The sequence below is a fragment of the Lepidochelys kempii genome, chromosome 3, assembly GCF_965140265.1.
Source record: "Lepidochelys kempii isolate rLepKem1 chromosome 3, rLepKem1.hap2, whole genome shotgun sequence".
NCBI lineage: Eukaryota > Metazoa > Chordata > Testudines > Cheloniidae > Lepidochelys > Lepidochelys kempii.
Window position 1 is genome coordinate 110,259,174 of NC_133258.1, and position 22,599 is coordinate 110,281,772.

General features: G+C 41.3%; 1 protein-coding gene across 2 annotated transcripts in view; it reads right to left on the reverse strand.

The window, feature by feature from the left end:
- Positions 1 to 1,705: 1,705 nt before the first annotated feature.
- EPM2A (EPM2A glucan phosphatase, laforin) overlaps positions 1,706 to 22,599 on the reverse strand; it is a 50,711-nt gene continuing 29,817 nt past the window's right edge. For both annotated transcript variants that reach the window (XM_073337536.1, XM_073337537.1), the window contains exons 3-4: positions 6,551 to 6,792; positions 1,706 to 3,624 (exon numbers count right to left, since the gene is read on the reverse strand). In XM_073337536.1, the coding sequence (XP_073193637.1) occupies positions 3,350 to 3,624; positions 6,551 to 6,792 (517 nt within the window). In that variant the 3' untranslated portion in view covers positions 1,706 to 3,349. The remainder of the gene's footprint in view (positions 3,625 to 6,550; positions 6,793 to 22,599) is intronic.

Sequence of the window (22,599 nt, forward strand, 5' to 3'; positions counted from 1 at the left end):
AAGGGTGGCAAAGGAAGCAGCAGTAGGGAATTTATTTACCAGTGGTCACACAACCTGTCTGCAACAGAGCCAAGAATAGAATACAGAGCTCCTGACATCTAGTCCCCTATTCACTAGACCACGCTGCCTTGCTAATTAACTTTGTTAGTTAGTGTTCCCTATTTCTTCCTTGGTCACATTTTTTGGTCTCAGAAGGAAAACTATTCGTGAAATCACAAAGCACAGGCACATTAAGCAAGTCCCTCTGAGGGGCTGAATGCCTCTTACAAAGATATTGAGGGGAGTTCAGAGCACTTGGGGTCTTGCAATATTTGGCCATAAGAATAAATATGTGTATTAGTATCTATCCTAATATTAATATTGAGATATCATTATTAACCTGAAGTTGTAAATGGCCCAGGTTCATTCAGCAAATTCCATTTGCTTCTTCAACTAAACTAGATAAAATAATATGAGGGCTTTACTTCTACCTGGGCATCAAATACTTGATGTGCCAATTCTAACTGACATCTGTTTTCCCCAATGATACCTTCCAGTGATGATGGCCTATATGAGCTTTTGCATTGGTTTTCCCTCTTTGTCCTTGTACACTACTTTGATTTATTTTGCCCACTTTAAAATAACTACTGCAGTTTATCAATTCTTAATTCCCTTCTTAGGAGTTATTCTCTTCTAAATATAGTCTAGCCATAAAGGTGTTACTATCAAGAGGAAATATACAAGCATATTAACAGCAGCAATGCCCTCATCCTTTCACCCAAATTGCATAAACAGTTTAGTTGTGGAAATGGCCGATGATCCAATCAGCACAAGAACACATTTCAAATTAGAATTTTAATAGGTAAGCATTAGATACAGGCTTATCATGTCATTATGCAGCTGGGAAAATGGAATATTTTGAAACCTTTGCTTTCTTGTTGCTGTAGCCTTTTGCAATGGGCTCTTTATTATTTAAATGTCTGGTGCTTACTAATTGCATTTGACAGGCAGGACTTTCAATTAGTGTTACCTAGTAGAGTGCCTTTCAATAAGGAGGCAGGAATCAGTGCTCTGGGGACAATATGACAACTGGGTATGTTACAGATTATGTACTGTGGGTCTACAACCCCGGGGAACTCTTCGTGCCATTTACTAGTACATTTTTGGCAGGCTGGTTTCATCTATCTAATCTATTTACATAATCCACCTACTATATGTCCCCATCACTACTGCATGTGAGTGTCTCATCAGTATTTAAAAATACTTGCCTGGGTCAGCAAGAGGTAGAGAATGGGTGGGGGAGCAGCAAAGAATTGACCCACTTCTCTTACTCACTGGACACCATAGCTAAGCCAGCATGGGTAGGTTGTAATTTACTGCTGGTATAGGCCAGTGGCAAATAACTACCTCCTAAGAGCAAATGAGAAGAAGAGGAGGAATTAGGAATCAGGTATGAGTTACTGCAATACGGTGTCTCCCCAGGGCTGTGCCTAAAGTCACATTCTAGCCTTAAGCGTATGCCCCTAGCTGAGTTGCATTATGGCATACTCTTGTGCTCCTTGAGTAGGATGGGCATCATCAACACCCTTTAGTTCACAAGGTCAGGCACATAGATAGAAAACCCATTCTTGTTCCAGTCAGACCACGGGAGACTAGAAATAAACAATTATGGTTCCAATGGCTACTGTCCGCTCTTAAGTACAAATAACAAACATGTGAGCAAAACTTATGGAAGTGTCATAAGGCTTTTATTTAACATTGGGCTATAGTTTCATCCTGTATCTAACTGGTGACATACATTATTTCAAAACAAAAATCTGAAATAAAGTGATGATCAAATACATACATTTAAAATAACTTCCAGTGGCTTCTTCACATCTGAGGGCATCTGAGGGGTAGAAGATAAAGCAAAATATATTATGATGGACATTCTCCGTGAACAGTGCCCAGCATATTGTAACAGTGAGATCGCTAACAAGTCTCCAGTGGTAGGATTTCCTTATAATTAAGGTCACATGTGTCTCTCAACACCTCTTTATCATGGAATAAATCTCTATATAGACAAATCGTTTTTCTAAAAATAACTGGAAAAGGGATTTAGCTCAGCCATCTGCCTCTAGAAATTAGTTTCTTAATTTTTGTGTCCTCAACAAGCAACTCTCCCACCCAATCAGACCCTCAGTGGAGGAATTTCTCCACTTCCTCCCCTCAAGGTCATGAGTTGCAGCACCTATTTTTGGCTGAGTGGGGCATGTTTGGACTCTGGAGCCTAGTGGTGTCCTTCCCAGTTTTAGCTAATGGGACAGCAATGTCTGAGCAGCAGTGGAAGCACTTGTCTTCCACAGGAGCAAGAGACAGCTGGTATTGCAGAACTTCCAGGCAACGCCAAATAGGGGAATGAGATGGACACTGCACCTGGGGACTCTAAACTGGGCAAGAGCCTGCATATAGGCTCACCAGGCCAGCTCCCATATCTTCTGCTTTAACTCAATTTTCTTTATTGTTATTTATCTTGCCGAGGCACCAAGAGGCCCTAATCAAGGATTGTGGCAGTGTTAGGCACTGTACAGACAAGGAAAACAAAAACAGTTCCTGCACCAGAAATCTTACAATCTAGGATAATCTAATAAACCAGGAGTTCTGCCTTGCAGTAGATTAAATATGTATAAGTGGAACTTTTCCCCACCTTTATGCACAGCATCTAGAGTACACTCAGCACCATAACAAAGTACAGCAGTAAATTTAACTAAATGACATTAACTATAAACCTAAACGAGAGAGAAAGGGCAGCTCTTGCCTAATTAATTGAATTTAACTTGCTGTTTGTTACAAAAACAGAACTGCAAAAATCAATTTCCTTCTTCTTTTTCTCAGTCAGACCATTTCATTATAAACGTCTTTGTAAACACACCAAAACAGAAGGCTCTACCTGAAATGGTCAAACAACCCTGACTACCCAAGCCAGAAAAAAACCAAAAACCACACTGTTGACTTTTATTTCTTTATATAGCACTTCTGAATTGCTCCACCTTCTTCTTACCACAGTCTTGCCATCTTGCATGGCTGTATCTTGTGATATTTGTCCCAGCTCCTGGAGTCACATGAGTATCTCACCTTCCACTTTGCAAAGTAAGTTCCTAGCCCTCCTGGTTGCAGTGAAAAGTTTGAAAACAAGAACCCCAAAGGCTAAAAAACAGAAGGCAAATAAAAATCAACTAAATTAATTATTGTTTTTAAAGCTCATGATTTCCCACACACTCTCTCTCTCACTCACACACGAATTTGGGGGGCCTGACTTATGAATTTTGAATGCTTGGGGTTGGCAACTCTGTGATGAATCTCTCCCCTCCTCCAATCAGCTTTTCAACCACTAAGGTTTGCATGAGCAGCGAAGAGGCCCAAATTTCTGATAGAAATCATCTTCGGCACGAACCAGAGCTTCCTCATCTATGTAGACAGCTGGTCTCCTGGAGGCCACAAAGTACTGCACTTTCCTCAGGTTCCATCCCATCACATACTTTAACCAGCCACAGATGGCGGCTGTGGACCTGCCCACACCAGCATTGCAATGCACGTAGACGATATGTCCATTCTCTAGCAGCCCGTGCAGGAGACAGACAGCCTGAGGCAACATCTGTATTCTTCCTAGGATTAAAAACAAGGCACATTCCCATGAACACAAGAAAGGGAGGATCACTGTTAACAATATGTTTCTCTATTCTGCTGTACTGTGAAGTCATAGTGGCAGGCAAAGAGAAATCTATTAAAGCTAGTTTCTCTTCTTTCTCTGGTAAGAGAATATAAATGTCTACATAGGTTTTCTGGACTGTCAGAAATTAAGTACTCTTTTGCACAGGCTAGGCCTAAGATTTCCAAAAGTGAATAGTGATTTTGGATGTCCACATTGAGATACCTTACAAAGGCTCAATTTTAAAAGGGTAGATGCGAAGCACTTCCTAAAAATCTGGCCTACATGTGAAACTGTAGTGTCAGTTTTCCCAAATGACCTTCAACCCTCACATTTTGCTAAGTAATAGTTCCAGGTAATACGAAAGTCCACATAACTTGGATCCAGGACCTATTTGGCAACAAATGGTGATCTGCACTAAAATGTGTGTAATAAATCAGTGGTTCTCAACCTTTCTAGACTACTGTATCCCTTTTAGGAGTCTGATTTGTCTTGCGTACCCCAAGTTTCACCTCACTTAAAAACTACTTGCTTACAAAATCAGACAAAAATACAGAAGTGGCACAGCACACTATTACTGAAAAATTGCTTACTTTCTCATTTTACCATATAATTATAAAATAAATTGATTGGAATATAAATATTGTACTTACATTTCAGTGTGATACTTGCGCCTGATCTTCATTTGTGAGCCTTGTCTGAAGCCCGAGCCCCACCACCCCGGGCTGATGCAGGTAACTTAGCTTTGTGGGGGCCCCCTGTGGCCTGGAACCCCAGGCAATTGCCTTGTTTGCCACCTCCCTAATGCTGGCCCTGCACCTGCACCACCCCCATACCTGTCCCGTGCCCCCCTGGGGGTTGCAACCCCCAGGTTGAGAAACACTGATCTAGATGAGTTGAGTACCCCCTGGAAGACCTCTGCATACCCACAGAGATATACATACCCTGGTTGTGAACCACCAAAGATTACTTTTATATGGCCCACTGTCCCATACAGACTGAGTTGAGACAACCAATTTTATTTCACAGACCACCATAGATTATGTTAAAACAGTGGAGCCAGAAGTGAAATGCTTTAGTCATACAGTGTTTGCGAAGCCATCCAGATTCTCTTTCATTTCATGTCTCATACAAAGAATAATAAAAAAAAATAGCAACTTATATGAGAAGTATAAATGTTTCAACCAATTTAGAGGCAGAATCGGTCCACAGAGGCATAAGGAAAATAGGTACTAACTTGATTTATGTAATAGTAGGGTTACTTTAGATGAAATATACTTTAATTAATGTATTCAATTAATTCATTGTCAAATTGAATTCAGTGCCAAAGATGGTGTTTGTCATCAGTTCAGATATGGAGGCTGTATAGTATTTAATCTGAACACTGTTTCCTCCCCGCAAAAATCAACTTTTAACTGACCTATAAATGTATTCTTATATTTCCAATTTAAAACAAGAATATGGAAAGAACACTTCACATTTTATCCAAAACGATGGGGACAAGAGCATCTCCATAAACCCATGTCTCAGTCTCAATTTTAGAAATGTGCAAAATTAGCAGCTGCGGTAAATTAAGCCTTCCCAAGTCTCTCCTATGAAAATGCTATATTTTGCCATCATAGTACATTAGCAATCTATTGGAACATTCTGTGTAGAGCACAGACATACCTTTCATATCATGTTCAATTCTGAACATTAAGTAACAAAGAAATCCTCCTAATCACACACCTCTCTCTACTTATATGTTTTTAGGGCCTATAAATGGCAAAACTTCTACTGGCAAATTAGAGTGTATGCGGGCGGGGGAGGGGGTGGATTTGGTACTGCTGGAACCATGAGCTTCTCATGACCCATTTTCTTCAATTATGTGCATATGCTGGCATCTCCTATAGCCCTCTGTTGAGGGTCACTAGGTCTTTAGGCAAGGAGGACTAGATGGGATTTCCTTTGAAACTCATCAACATTGCCCTTTAATTTCTATCAAGCACATGGTTATGCAATGCAAAACAATCTTTTCCCCTCAAGGGTTGAGAAATCCCAGTCCCTATCAGTCCAAGGAGTGAGACTGCAAGAATCAAACCCTCGCTCTTCCCCCTGGCATAGCTGATCATTAACACAAAGCCAATCCATATTTTTTATTTCATTTTTCTTCCAAGTCTCCTGCCTCTCTTGATGCATATAACTGACATGACAGTTCTCTCTCTGTGACACCAATATTTCACTATAATTAAAAATTATCCTATATATTTTCCAGTATTGCAAACCACTCAAGTTTTCCAACCTCCTGCTTATCCATGGTTTCTTATCACTTAATCTATTTTTTAATCAATGTACCAAGGATTGTAACAGCCAAATAACATATCCTAATTTACGTTACAATTTGGCGTGCTATGCGTATCCTATATGATTACAAATTATTATATGTGACAATACAGTGGCTCAATAGACTGGCACACAACTGCAAAGAGAGTGGTGTACTAAGGGAACCAGAGTAGGTTACCTAGCACTGCTTATTTGGTTAAAACCAGCAGTTATGGCAATTTCATTTTCTTGATGTGCAAGCCAATGGTCATCAACCTGATGAATTTGCATTCTCACTAAATCAGTGCTGAAAGAAAAGGTTTTCAAACAGTCACCAATTTTCGGAGGGGATGGGGATATACCGAGAGAGGAAGATATAGATCAGAAATCGTTTGGATGACCTCTCTGCATATGACAAAGTGTACAGAATTCATTAGGGACAACACAGCAAAGTTACCAATTACAATTACAGTAATAATAAACAAAAGTTATTCAGAAAACAACAACACTAAAGCAATGTCATCATGTCATTGAGAGGTTTTGCTATTATTTATCCAGTTGTAAGACAGGTCTGAACATTACCTTCAGTGCTCATGTCTGGGGTTGGCATCCAGACATAAGCGAGACCTTCCTCTTTATACAGTTTCATAAGCACCTCTGGGCTCATGGGTTCTGGATAGCGGTTACAGCCCCAGGAATTCTGAACAACATCCCACTCGGTCTGGAAGTTCATTACAGCCGTAACACCCAATTCGTGTTTTAGCTTGATGGTCACATGCTCCACGTGCCGAGGGCAACTTCCCAGCCAGATGTTTGGCAGAATCCTAGCATTGAAAAAAATTGTAGCGTAGCTCATTAAGCACTTTCAACAAAAGAACTCCCCCACCCCTGCACAAAACTCACATTTTCTGTCAGCTGAAAAGGCATTCCGGTTCAAAACATCAGCACGTGAGATACATTGTTAAACACACCCGTTTTGTGTCCGGTGATAAACAGCTTCTCGTTTCATTACCATTTAACCAGTAATGTACTTTAAGAACCGAACTCTAAACCCAGTGCACGCAGCCAAATTCACTTCACCTGTGTAGACTGCAACCCTAGCAAAACCATGGCCTAATTAGCAGCACAGGTCTCAAAGACACCACTCATTCAATCCTGCAGCTGAAGCTTACTAGCAGCGTTGATGAGAATAAGGGAGCTCAGAAGACTCACACAATCTCTATGCAGAAAGAAACCCAACAGGCTCACAAAATTCAGATGTTACAGTAACAAATTGTAAGCCATATAACTATTGTTGTTTTATAGCTACTGCCATCGCAGCGGGCAAATCAGATCAGGTTAAGTCACCACCAGCCTAAGCCATATTTTCTGTGGTCGTCAAAAGAGTTTGGATTACTTCGTCCCCACATGCCTCTGCAATTCTGGAGTCCAGGCAGGACCAGCTACAGAAATGTGAACTATGTTTGGGCTCCCTGGAAGAACCAGAAGAACCTCAAGAGGATTGGATAATTTGTATAAATAGCCACACGTTTTGGTACTTAGACAAACCAAACCTCCAAACCTTCTGTGGTTTTCCCATCTCTAATGATCATAAAAACTATTATATGCCTTAGCAAGCTTTGGTACATAAACAAACTGAAACACAGAAGTGGGTGCCTAATTTACACATGTAATTAATGTGATTGCATTCCCAATAGAGTATTTACATGTTTAAATCATCAGCTACACATCTACCTGGCCTCTGGCACATACAAATATCCTATTTGCACAGGCAGTTACAGTAACCACACATGCAAAATAGGCACACAGTTGCACATGTAATTTTGCAAATCAGGCCCTTAATTATTCACAGGAAAAAATATGGCATCTTTAAGAGTCAGCTTCCATGACTCCTTTCAATCTATGATGAAAGTAAGTGTAGCCCACTGTGAGTGTGTGTTACAAGTCCCACTTTGCACCAATCCACAGCAGATATGAATGGTTACAGCTCCCACCTAGAGAGCCTTGGCCCTTTAGTTCAAGCTATAGCCACTCATGCTTTCAGCTCTGGTTTCATCCCCAGTGTGTTGGCCAAGACAGCAGCTGTCACATAAGTACTTCAAAAATGAAATAGGCCAAGGATGTACTGCCCACAGCTTTTTGCAAATTCTAAGCATTTGGGGTCAGACTGTGGAGTCCTTGCTCCCCCAAAGAGCATATATTCACATGAGTAGTCTCATTAAATTCTAATGTGAATACCCCCCAGCCCCTAAATTTGATGGTGCTACCCTCAGGAATAAATGGTCACTAATAGGAGTAAAGGCTCTGCAAATGGACTTTTGATCATGATTACATCCATCAGACTAGCCAAATTCAGTGTCAGCAGTTTGTTTTCCTTATAATTGTATTGTGCTAGCACCCACAATATGCTAGGTACCCATTAAACACATGGGAACATACAATCCCTGCCTTGAAGAGGTTACAATCAAGGCACCTCTCTTAATATGAAGATGAAGAGTGTGATTTTAAAATTCTGTATTTACAGCAGGGCCCCATCTCCCCAGTTTACAGAGAACTAATAAAAACGGTTCATTGGGGCACATTTATTAGGCAGGTTTCAGAGTGGTACCCGTGTTAGTCTATACCAGCAAAAAAAAAAAAAAAACGAGGAGTACTTGTGGCACCTTAGAGACTAACAAATTTATTTGGGCATAAGCTTTGGTGGGCTAAAACCCACTTCATCAGATGCATGCAGTGGAAAATACAGTAGGAATATATATACACACAGAGAACATGAAAAAAGTGGGGGTTGCCATACCAACTGTAACAAGACTAATCAATTAAGGTGGGCTATTATCAGCTGGAGAAAAAAAACTTTTGTAGTGATAATTAGGATGGCCCATTTCAAACAGTTGACAAGAAGGTGTGAGTAACAGTAGGGGGAAAATTAGCATGGGGAAATAGTTTTTACTTTGTGTAATGACCCATTCACTCCCAGTCAATGCCCCTCTGCCATGTACATTGGCCAAACCAGACAATCTCTACGCAAAAGAATAAATGGACACAAATCAGATGTCAAAAATTATAACACTCAAAAACCAGTCAGAGAACACTTCAACCTCCCTGGTCACTCATTTCAGACCTAAAAGTTGCAATTTTCCAACAAAAAAAACTTCAAAAACAGACTCCAACAAGAAACTGCAGAATTGGAATTAATTTGCAAACTGGACACCATTAAATTCGGCTTGAATAAAGACTGGGAGTGGATGGGTCATTACACAAAGTAAAAACTATTTCCCCATGCTAATTTTCCCCCTACTGTTACTCACGCCTTCTTGTCAACTGTTTGAAATGGGCCATCCTGATTATCACTACAAAAGTTTTCATTTCTCCTGCCGATAATAGCCCACCTTAATTGATTAGTCTCGGTACAGTTGGTATGGCAACACCCATGGTCAGGATTACAGTCCCTTAATTTCTAAAACTACACAAACCTACCATAGTCACTGCTACACCACCCCACCTTCCACTCACATAAGAGATATTGTATAGAAAAGGCGGCCTGGTCAGGACTTGCTTACACATTCGAGATCTGCCACTATCATCATGGCCCCTTAGGGCCCTTGGTTATCAGTATAAATTAAAGCAGCTAATTTTCACTGAGGACCAGATCAGTGCCTGGATGACCCCACGATTGGGAGAGCAAAACAGTGGTTTAATGCCACCTCTGTGGCTCCTCTCCCTATACCAAACTGTGCTGAGTGCCCGTTGGCCACAGCGTTTCATGATACAGGATGAGAAGCCAACTGTGTTCTCTGAGGACAAGAGCACCTTGTATTTTTCTTCACAGTTTTCCTGAGAGTTCAGTATATTCATATAATAAACCCCCAATGTTTTATGATTTGGGAATCAACTAACGTACAGAGTTATCATCTCTTCCAAGGGACAGAAGTGTAGATTCTAGCAGATGATTTAACCAGGAGGGACTAGAGTCCTTAGACCAATAATGCAATACAAAAATTGGGCTACAGAGAAAACACTACCTTAGAAATCGTTTCCTATGCTTATCCAGCATACATGCAGATGAAAATCTGTGAGTGCAACATATTCTGTATCCAGATTTCAGAGTAACAGCCGTGTTAGTCTGTATTCGCAAAAAGAAAAGGAGTACTTGTGGCACCTTAGAGACTAACCAATTTATTTGAGCATGAGCTTTCTACCAGGTGCTTTGAGACTGTCCACCAGAACTTTTGGACCTTCTAGAGTCCCCATTGTACTTCAGTTCACAATTAGTGAATCGTCTGGTGGCTTTACCATTGAACATCATCATATTTCCATTCAATGGAATGGAGGAAAATGGCAGTACACAGAGCAGAATCAAGACTAGGGCTGTCACCTGCCTGGATTTAGACCAAATGACTCTTATAAACTGGTTCCTTGAGACCAGCTCCAGGAGTTTTGCCACTGAAGTCAACAGGATCAGGATTTGCTCTGGTCTTCCCTATTCTGTTTACCAGTAATGGCCATAAAGCCTTGGTATACAGTGCATGCATTACTTAATTGGGTTTAATTGTTCTTTTATCAGGACGACATTCATTATAGATAACGTGCTCTGCACAGTGACACCAAGCAGATTTGTTTATTTAGTCAATTTATTTAAGAGATCTAATTATGATTATTTCATTCTTTGGTGCCTGGGCTTTCATTCAGCTTTATCAAGTTCATTCCTTTATTTTCTCTTCACTTAAAAGAGGGTTTCAGTTCAAATACAATCTGCAGAAATTGATGAACAGTTCAGTAATTGTATTCTATATATTTATGCCAGATATTCCTCACTTATCAACGGTTTCACTGTATGATAGATAATGGAAGTTAAAGAATTGTAATGCTGGGGGTGTAATGCTAGGGGATGATACTTTCAAATTTTCACTTCCCTTACCAAAAAAGTATGCCCTTTTTAAAAAAAAATGAACTTGTTTCCTTCTGGAAATTGCCACTTTATTTCACTAGGTAACCAGGTTTGGACTAGACTAGTACCAGGGGTGAGCAACCTCTTCATTTTCAGCTTTGAGCTACTCAACAGTTGCTGCCTTCCAGCTCCAGAAGTAATTACTTTTCAATGGTAGATTAAGTAACCTTTCCATATAGTTTGAAAAACATTTACAGATTAAAGGGGATATGTAAATGAAAGATCATTTCAACCATTAATCCCCTTCTCTTCCTAAAAAAGCAATGAGCCAAAAATAGTATGACACACTGGTTTTTTAAAGTGGAATTATAGGTATAATATGTCAATGTAAAAATGTTGTTTGCCATATTGTCGTAGCTGTGTTGGTACCAGGACATTAGAGAGACCAGGTGGGACAGACAATATCTTTTATTGGACCAACTCCCGTTGGTGGAAGAAACAGGGTCTGTGTCTCATCTCTTTCACCAACAGAAGAGGCTCCAATAAAAGTTATTACCTCACCCACCTTGTCTCTCACTGTAAAAATGGCCCTTTCTTACTCAATGTATCTGTGCACTGTGTGTTATTAAGGCCTGGTCTACACTAGAACTAGGTCAAAGGAAGCTGCCTTAAGTCGACCTGTTAATGTATGGGTCTACACTACTGGGTCCTTTATGTCAACCTAAGTTGCCTCTGATGTTGACTTCTGTAATCCACCTCTGCAGGGCTTAGTTTGATTTTCATGGGCCGACGGCGAGGTAGTATAGATGCAGCGTTTTGTAATTCAACTTAATTGGCCTCCAGGTGGTGTCCCACAATGCTCATCTGTGACTGCTCTGGAGATCATTCTCAACTCTGCTGCACTGCAGCAGGTACACAGGAAACAGCCCCTCCCCTGCTAAAGCCCCAGGAGTTTTTGATTTCCCATTTCCTGTTTGATCAGCATTGGGAGCATGCCAGCTTGAGCACAGCTGATCATGGAGACTACATGCCCCAAATGTGCTCCGGCCTGGTCTGCACAGGAGGTGATGGATCTCATCGCTGTGTGGGGAGAAGAGACTGTACAGGCAGAGCTCCAATCCAGCAGAAGAAACGCTGACATCTATGCAAAGATCGCTCATGGAATGAGGGAGAAGGGCTACAAGAGAGAGACACAGCAGTGCCATGTGAAAATAAAAGAACTTTGCCAAGCGTACCAGAAGGCAAGGGAGGCGAACAGTTGTTTTGGTGCTGAACCCTACACATGCCAGTTCTACAACGAGCTGCATGCGATTCTCGGGCATGACCCCCACAAGCAACATGGACACCTCACAGATGTGTGAGTCTAGGGACAACAAGGAGGATGATATGGTGGATAAGGAAGAGGAGGAGAAGGAGAATGGGAGGCAGGCGAGCGGTGGATCCATTCTCCCCGAGAGCCAGGAAATATTTTTAACCTTGGAGTCTTGTGGGTCGCGGGACATCACAGTCGACTTCATTAATTCGGGGGCTTGAGATCAAATTAGATAAAGTTGACTTAATTTTGTAGTGTAGACAAGGGCTAAGACTAAAACATTATATAGGGACTCAGAAGACGTGCTCAAATCCCAGCTCAGACACAGACACCCTGTGTGACTTTGGGCAAGTCACTTAGGGTCCAGTGACTAAGAGCTTGTTTACACGTTACTTCAGGCCACACCAGAGAGGTGTAAATGCTAGTCTGCATGAGCCTGTCATGTACTGACTGGCCTGTGTGGACCCTAAAAGTTCCCCAGTGCATGCCAATGTAGTCCTGTTTCAAAAAGTCTGCCTTTGTGTAAACTAAGGAACTTCTAGTGCAGGAATTCTCAAACTTCATTGCACCGTGACCCACATCTGACAACAAAAATTACTACATGACCCCAGGAGTGAGGACCAAAGCTTGAGCCCATCCAAGTCCCACCACCCTGGGAAGGAGGGTTGAAGCTCAAGGGCTTCAGACCCAGGCTGGAGGTCTGTAACCTGAGCCCTGCCACCCAGGGCTGAAGCCCTCGGGCTTCAGCTTTGGCCCTGAGCGGTGGGGCGTGGGCTTTGTCTTTGGCCCCGGCAAGTCTAACGCCAGCCCTGGTGACCCCATTCAACCGGGGTCCCAACACACAGTTTGAGAACTGCTGTTCTAGTGGATGGCAGGAGGGTCCACGTGGGCCGGTAAGTGCAGGACACACTAGTGAGGACTAACATTAACACCCCCTTGGTGCAGACTAAAGCATCCTTTTGACTTGTAAAATGAGGCAACCAATCTGGAATCATCACTCATAAAAAACAAACATGGAACCTTGTGAAGTCACTTGTACAGTTGCTTTTCTGACTGTCTTCACACTTTAATTATTTTCAATGATGCAAACATATATCGTGCTTGGATGATTCTCCTCCAAGACTCTTTTAGTCTTGATTAATTATGGCTGAAACCACATATTTATTTCATATAATCAATAGATATGCAATAGTTTGCTCACCCATACAGCCATACTGAGTCTGGAGCAGTGAAAGATTAGTGTCCTGATACTTTTTTGCAGAGTGGATTGCCACTTTCAAGCTAAAAATATATCCACCAAAGAGCCACACCACTGTGCCTTTCAACCCCAGATCTCTATCTGCAGCCTAAAGCCAATCTAGCATTTGTGGTCTTGTAGAAAACAGCATGATTCAAACCTTCAAGGTCTGCTTATACCTATGGCTGACAGCGTCAGTCAAGGAACAGTACTTTGTCAGAGTCAAAGTACTTCACACAGGTAATTGGCCATAAAGTCACTCTCAACCTGCAATTTGTTTATATTGCTGATCTCATTCAGATCAGTCAGTACATTATTTTGAACACAAGGCAGTGGATTCTTCCTCTGAGGCCAACTCAAGATGTAATCTAATGTAATCAAAACTTGAAATTCACTTCACTTGGCCACTCAGACACTCCACTACCACCTCACATGGATTAAGGAAGATCAAAATAAGAATCCGAGGATGCCAAGAGGAATACTAATATATACAGATAAAAAGGGCATCATCATTCACCTGAGGTGACAAAGAAAACAGTCTTCAGGTTGACCGGCCCTTCCCTCAAGGCTTTTAGTCCCTGAAAGGCTAAGGATGCAGCTCAGAATGCATTTCTGAATCTTTCCCTGATGATGTTGCAAAACTCTTTCATCCTACCTTTGCCTTCTACCTAGTGATATCTCTTTTCTGTGTTACGTCACATCACACCAAAGTGCAACATCACCACCACAACATCAACACCCACAGCTATCATCATCTGTGAGCTCCCTCCTTTGCAGTGACCTTCTTTAACACCTATAGGCAGTTGTTCTTATGAACCTTCCTGCCTCCCACCTGAGTACCTAATTGTTCTTATTGCTTCTGGGCCTTCTGAGCTCCCTCTCCCTGAAAACCTATGTGAGAGTAACAGTAGTTTGCTTGCTAGTGTCCAGATAGGGTCCTTGCATCTTGTCATGATGATGATTATGATGATAAAGGAGAACATATTCAAAGCAATCTAGAAAAAATACTTAGAAAATAACCTAATCTGCTGGGCTATTAGTTTTAACAACTACCTCAGGAACAGTAGAGTTAGGTCAACACTGAATGCTTTTGAACATCTTATCCTAAAATGTATGGAGCACTCTGTTTTTGCAGGTGTTTCAATCTTTCCAACCCTATACAACTGAGATGCACAAGAAGCTGACAGATTAGTTTCACTTTCTTCTCACAAATTAAATGGCAGATCTCTGGTATATTTTACTCTGTTAATCAAATTGTATTGTAGCACAGTATCTCAGAGATCACAGACGACTTAGACCTACAGTGCTGGATTACAACCTCAGTTACACCTGTGTATAACCTGAGTAACTCTACTACTGTTAATGGAGTTATTACAGATTTACATCAGTGTAGCTAAATCCATTGGGTCTAGTCCATGATCATCTCAATGAAGACTCTCCCCTATGGTATATTACTTCCTACTTTATCCATCTGAGTTTTAAATGATTCTAGTGATTAGGCTTCCACTACTCATCTTCTTCTGTTGTTTATTTGTTGCAGCTCTATTCCAAAATGTAATTCCTCATACCCAGCAGACTTAGAAAGACTGATTGAGAGGGTATGATGACTGACCTACTTTCTCATAGCTAGATGTCCTCTCCCTCCAATCAAGGACTGAAACACTCTATGCTGTGGTTTGACTTGGAATGCCACTGCCTGCACTACACCTATTCTGTGGATACATGGAGGAATTCAGTCTCCAAGACTCTCAGTCAACATTTTTCACAAGAAAAAGGGGTAAAATCTGCAAAAGACTGAGAATTATTCTGGATAGTCAGGACTAGAGAAGTTTGTTAAGAATTCCACAGGTACCAAACATAGCTGAACAAATAGGCAGAACAGTGGCGGTAATACACCTTGGAATAAATAATATGAACTACTCTAATACATCAATCTGATGAAGTTCAACAAGGACAAGGGCAGAGTCCTGCACTTAGGACGGAAGAATCCCATGCACCGCTACAGACTAGGGACCGAATGGCTCGGCAGCAGTTCTGCAGAAAAGGACCTAGGGGTTACAGTGGACGAGAAGCTGGATATGAGTCAACAGTGTGCCCTTGTTGCCAAGAAGGCCAATGGCATTTTGGGATGTATATGTAGGGGCATTGCTAGCAGATCGAGGGACGTGATCATTCCCCTTTATTCGACATTGGTGAGGCCTCATCTGGAGTACTGTATCCAGTTTTGGGCCCCACACTATAAGAAGGATGTGGAAAAATTGGAAAATGTCCAGCAGAGGGCAACAAAAATGATTAGGGGACTGGAACACATGACTTATGAGGAGAGGCTGAGGGAACTGGGATTGTTTAATCTGCGGAAGAGAAGAATGAGGGGGGATTTGATAGCTGCTTTCAACTACCTGAAAGGGGGTTCCAAAGAGGATGGATCTAGACTGTTCTCAGTGGTAGCAGATGACAGAACGAGGAGTAATGGTCTCAAGTTGCAGTGGGGGAGGTTTAGGTTGGATATTAGGAAAAACTTTTTCACTAGGAGAGTGGTGAAACACTGGAATGCGTTACCTAGGGAGGTGGTGGAAACTCCTTCCTTAGAAGTTTTTAAGGTCAGGCTTGACAAAGCCCTGGCTGGGATGATTTAGTTGGGGATTGGTCCTGCTTTGAGCAGGGGGTTGGACTAGATGACCTCCGGAGGTCCCTTCCAACCCTGATATTCTATGATTCTCTGATTCTATGATCAATGGGTTCTAAATAAACTAGAATCAACCAGGAAAGAAAACAATGTGTCACTGTGGATGGCTCAATGAAATCATTATTTCAAGTGGAGGTCAGAAAGCAACATTAGACTATACAAATAACTGCATTTAAAGTAATACTAAAAATATGGTAGCGCCATTATACATATCAATAGTAAACTCACATCTGGAGTCCACCATTCAATCCTGGTCATCCCATTTCTAAAGAGATACAGGAAAAATGGAAAAGGAGATAAAAATGATTGGCATCATGAAAAGATTTCCATATGAGGGAGACTGAAAATAATAGCCCTATTTAGAGGTAGACAGACCATTACATAGAGACAAATAAGAAAGCACGTGGCAGAGGTATATAAAACAATGACTGGAATAGAGAAGGCCAATTGGCAAGGCCTCCGGGGAAGGGAGGGTGAAAGGGACATTTTGCCCTGGGCCCTCCATTTGAGTGGTGCTGCAAGCTAGTGCGCAGGGTCACATTGCCACTTGGGTTTGGCCCAAGGGTCTCTCCATCATGATGGAAGGGCAGCCAGACCAAACCCAAATAACCCCGCGCACCTGGTCACAATGTCCTGAACGGGGAACTGGGCCTAGCCCTGTGGGACAGGAGCTGAGCCACCACTGCAGAGTGAATATGGTGCAAACTTGCTCTCCAACTTCCCCTTCGCCCCTCCCTCACTTCTCCTCAGTGATAATTTTTTTGGGGAGAGGAATGAAGAGGGGCTCAGTTTCAGATTTTGTCTCAGGCCCCTCCAAACCTCTGTGCAGCCCCATCAATTGGATAATCCTATTAATCCTTTCATAATACATGAGCAAAGGGATATTCAATTAAATTGAAAGGCAGCACATTTAAAACAGATAAAAAGTTTGGGGGTTTGGGGGGTTGTGCACAGGATAATCAACCTGTGGAACTCATTGCCAAAGGCTAAGAGTTTATCAGGATTCAAAAAAAGGATTAGACAGTTTTATGTAATATACTTGAATCCTCCCATTATACATATAATAAAAATATAAAGGATATAAACATTCATGATTCAAGCATAAACAAACTATTAAGAAGAAGAAAATCCTCTTATATGATGGTTATTTCACATATTTCCTTCCTTTCATCTTCCTCTGAAGTATCTGGTACTGGTCACTGAAGGATACTTCACTATCTGGATCACTGGTCTGATCTGGTGTGAGAATTCCTGTGTTCCATTAAATTCACTTTACATGAAAATAAAAAACAAATCAAAATAACTCCTTATCTGATGAAACAGTGGAGTAGAATTGACAGATTGAGGCCCAGCTTTTTCAAAGCGGCAATTGTTTACTCTGCAGACCTGACCCATTCTGCTGGTGACTTACTGATAAAGTTCTCCCACAGACCAGCCAGATCAAGTTTTACAATGAGAGGCTTGACTTGAATAGGATTGAGCAAACTGATGCACTGAACTACTGACAGCATGAGCAGAAACACTACTGACTGGAGTAAGAGAAGAAGATACAAGGATTTGCCAGCAGTATGATCTAATCATTGAAAACTATGATCTAATAGACAGGCATGATAACATCAATTTTATCAATAAAGACACATAGAACGGCCATAACCTGAGCAAAAGCCAACACAGGAAAAAAGCTGATTAATGGGAAAAACATACACTGCTGAAATGACATAGCAGCAACGTTATTAAGGCTACTTACGCTCCAGAACAAAAGTTTACTTTTATCTAATGCCACAAGCAGAAGGAATATAATTTCGTGATTAGAAATTCATCCCAGTTTACTATTAAAGCTGTAAGGTTTATTTTTAAGTATAGAATTCAACTGCAGGTTTTTAAATTAGGAGAATTAAATAGACTACAATATAGTTCCAATGGTTTGGAGCTTTTTCGCTTCTCATTATCTGTGGCACCCTGATGAAAAGTAATTAAGCTCTGGCAAATTTTCTTCTTAGATGTAATTTGGACTACTTATCCGGGATTCTCAGGTGGGAGTAGACTTGGCAACTGAATGGAAACACCTGTTTTTATCACTGCAGAACAACACAGTTTATCAGTCTGCAAAATTTCTGAAGCCCTTGAACACTGGTTGATATGCTTAATAAATGCTTATTTATTCAGTGTTCACAAATTTATTTATGAAATATGGCACCAAAGAGCCTGGTTCACTGATCTGCAAGATAAACAAGGCATTAAGCCAATCAACCTTAAGTTAACAATAGAATCAAATGAAAACAAAGGCTAAGATATAAAAATAATACCGTGCTGATAACTGAGACATGAGGCTATGCTGACATCAAGGTGCTAAGCAACTCATGAAGGTGCAGCGCACCCTCAGCTTATATTGATTTGAGGAGAGGAAGAATATGTTAGAAAATTGCAGAAATGGAAACAAAGTACTTATTCCCGATTACCATTTTAAATGGCATTCACAGGTCAAACCTGCAGCCCCCACTGCACCAATGATACACAAAGGAAGGAAAACTGCCCTAGCAAGGTTGCTAGGGATTCTCCTTTATACCACTCCCTGATGCATCTCCCAAATATAAGATGTGGAAGGAGGCATGACCAGAGTGCAGTATGCTCCAGTCATCCTGGGTTGATGGAATTACCCCTAAGGGGCAGTTACTGATGGCATGAATTAAAGCATCCCAGTAGCTATACTCTTTTATGTCACAGCCTGAATCTGGCTTACCCCAAGGAAAGAGGAAGTGTAAAGGTAGATTTAAGCCAGCTTTGCTCCTCTGCCCCAGTGAGAGCTTAGCTGGACCCAAGGATCTGGCCCAATGTTTTTTAAGCCTCTAAAAGCAGAGGGCACACTCCACTGAATTCAATTGAGACATTCCTGCTTGTCAAACCAATTAATTTGGCCCTACAAAATAAGTAAGCAAAATAAAAACATAAATAAACAAAATCAAAACCCTTAGACGGTTTCTTTATATCTCATAAGGCTGTGTTATAAAATGGTGTATGGTAGAATAAAACTACTTTGATTCTGTCTTCTTTTCTGGGAATGTCCTAGCACAACTTGCCATGGTCATGCAATACTTTAAGTATGTGACCACCCTCAACTTTGGAAAATTAAGTGTTCTCTTCCACATCACCTGATACGTAAGCTATGTTATGTGAGGCGGCATTTTGCATTTGTGCATTGTGCAATTGTGGAAAATCTTGTTCCAGATGGTTATTTATATACACTCCAGTGTCTTATAGGAGTTGACGTCCAAAGTTAGCCCTGTGAAATTTGCAGTCAAATTTTACCTTCTAACGTGCATGCTCATTGATTCTGAGGAGATGTTTGCATACTATATACAGCAGAAACCAGAATTTGGTCCTCTTTGGTCCTGATTTTTCCCTCACTTTCACTGGTATAAACCGGGCGTAACTCCACTGAAGTAAGTGGCATGTCACTGGTGAAAAGCCAGGGTGAAAGAAGAATCGGGTCCAGTGAGCTCATGCCAAATGATCTGAGAAGTTAGTCATGAAGATGGCTTCTCATTTGGCTTCAGAGAATTAGTATTTAAATGCTCTGATTACAAAACACTGCTTAGTGCATTGGTTGCCAACAGTTACTTGCTACATATGTCTTCATCACATTGCCAGCATTCAAATTTGTTTTGAATTAGAACTAATAATCATGAATGTGAGGTACAACAGGGGGTGCTTAACTAAGCCAGATAGAAATGAGCCATGAATCTGTTGGCACCAGGAACCAGGATTTCTAACATTAGTGCTTAACGATGGGACTGATGCCACTACCAGCACCTTTAAAGTTAAAATACCTTACAAAATTCATCCCCTAAGGGTGAACTTTAAGTAAACAGTTCAGAAGACACAGGCATTGCTGGTGAAAATGTCTTATTTCATCTTTGTGCTAAGTTAACTTCACAGGGGCTGGTTCGAAATCTGAACTTCCCAAACAATGAGCTACTCCCCAAAATCCTACTGCTGGGATCCATTGGGTACACATTAGAAACAAGCCCTGAAGATGAAAATTGTGTAACTGAAAATTAACTTATTTTGGTTGAGAGTTGGCTTTGTGGGCTAGTGCCAGTGTATAAATATGAAGGTGACAAAGTCTCTGCTGGACATGAAGAGCCTGGAGCTCTCTGGAGGAAGCACATTCAGAATTTGTGGTACGTGAAGAGGATGGAAATAGCCCACTTAATAAGAAAAGGGGGACTTGTGGCACCTTAGAGACTAACCAATTTATTTGAGCATAAGCTTTCATGATGCATCCGATGAAGTGAGCTGTAGCTCACGAAAGCTTATGCTCAAATAAATTGGTTAGTCTCTACGGTGCCACAAGTCCTCCTGTTCTTTTTGTGAATACAGACTAACACGGCTGCTACTCTGAAGCCCACTTAATGTCACTCAAATGCAACCCCTCGGACAGGTTTATTTGTAGTTAAAATGTCTTAGAACAGCACAGTGAATTGTAAGAATTGTTAAGAAAGCTAGAGACATGCTAGAGAATTACAGATGGGAGCATTAGGCCTTATAAATACTAATAGAAAAAATCTGAAAAAACTCATCTGACCACAGTGAGAACTCCAAAAAGTTTTAAGACAAGGTAACCCCAAAGCACAATCATAGGGACAAGATGGCAGGACAAGGACAAGGCATAGGGACAAGATGGCTGGACACTTCAATTGTATATAATGTACCAATCAATTGCTACATTATAAACCCAGGAAGAGCAATATTGACAGGGATGGTGTGCTGCCAAAACTTTAACATGGGACTGCTTCAGTCAGCCATACAAGTCATTCTCTGAGTAAATACTCTTCTCTCAACTTTAAATAAACAAACATATTTTATACTTTTAAGCACTAGCTGAGCGACACCTCCAGCACTCATGGGAACACTCACTTTAAGAACTCCATTTTCCAACCTACCACCTAGCCTATCACCAGAGATGACTGGATACCCAACTAGCTATTCCATAGCCAGAGGCCATAAAATGTCCTACATGCCACTACCACCATCACCACTGCAGCTGTCACATAGGGAAGCTACTTACAGGAGCCTCCATGAGGTGCTGGGGAGGGGGAAGCATGGTGGATTAAGAAGTATTGGGCTGGGTTATGTGGGGAGGGACTGGTGGATTTGAGGTGGGGTGGAATTGATGGAGTTGAGTGGTTTTCTCCTGACTCTTAGAGGAGGCCCTCAGGTGGTGTGTGTTGCAGGGAGAAGATGAGTACTTTTGCAGCTGTGAGGATTGGTTTGAGAATAAGGCACCAGGCTCCCTCCCACTACCAGGTCTTGAAACTCTGGTCTAGACAGACAGCAGTGAGGAGAAAGGTGGGCTGCAGGACTCATGCTCAATGCAACAGAAGAGCCCTGTCTCTTCCTTTAAAGAGCTTAGTCTATTTAGTTTAATGAAGAGAAGGTTAAGGAATGACTTGATTACTATCTGTAAGTACCTACGTGAGGAACAAATATTTAATAATGGACTCTTCAGTCTAGCAGAGAAAGCTATAACATGATCCAATGGCTGAAAGTTGAAGCTAGACAAATTCAGACTGGAAGTAAGGTGTAAATTCTTAACAGAGTGTGTGATTAACTTTTGGAACAATTTATGAAGGATCATGTTGTATTCTCAACCACTGATCTAGTCTGAGCTCCTATATAATACAGACCATAGAACTTCTAAGAATTATTTGGGGGAAATTCTATGGTCTGTGTTATACAGGAGGTCAGACTAGATCAGTGGTACTCAACCAGAGGTACATGAACCCTTAGGGGTATGCAGAGGTCTTCCAGGGGTACATCAATTCATCTAGATATCTACCTAGTTTTACAACAGGCTATACATAAAATGCACTAGCCAAGTCAGTACAAACTGAAATTTCATAGACAATTATTTGTTTATATTGCTCTATATACTATATACTGACGTGTAAGTACAATATTTATATTCCAATTGATTTATTCTATCATTATATGGTAAAAATGAGAACGTAAGCAATGTTTCAGTAATAGGGTGCTGTGACACTTGTATTTTTATGTCTGATTTTGTAAGCAAATAGTTAAGTGAGGTGAAACTTGGGAGTACACAAGACAAATCAGACTCCTGAAAGGGGTGCAGTAGTCTGGAAAGGTTGAGAGCCACTGTACTAGATGATCACAATGGCCTCTTCTGGTCTTGGAATCTATGACTCTCTTCTGGCACTGGAGCAGTAGGAAGGGAGATAATGTGAGATGTACTCTGAGAGGTGGTATGGGAAGGGAATTTTCCCCAGCAGTAGCAGGAGGCTCAGTCCTAGCTTCAAAGAGGGCTAAGTGCAGTAACGAGTAGAGCTTTTTCCAGTGGCAGAGAGACCTCAAGAGGAGATGTGTCTAGTCTTTTTCAGCCAGGACTGACAATCATACTATGGAGTCCTGAGAAAGCTTTGGAAGTCAAGGAGGGAAAATAATTAGTTTGACTAGAACTTTTAGGAAGCTGGCCTACAGCAGTTTG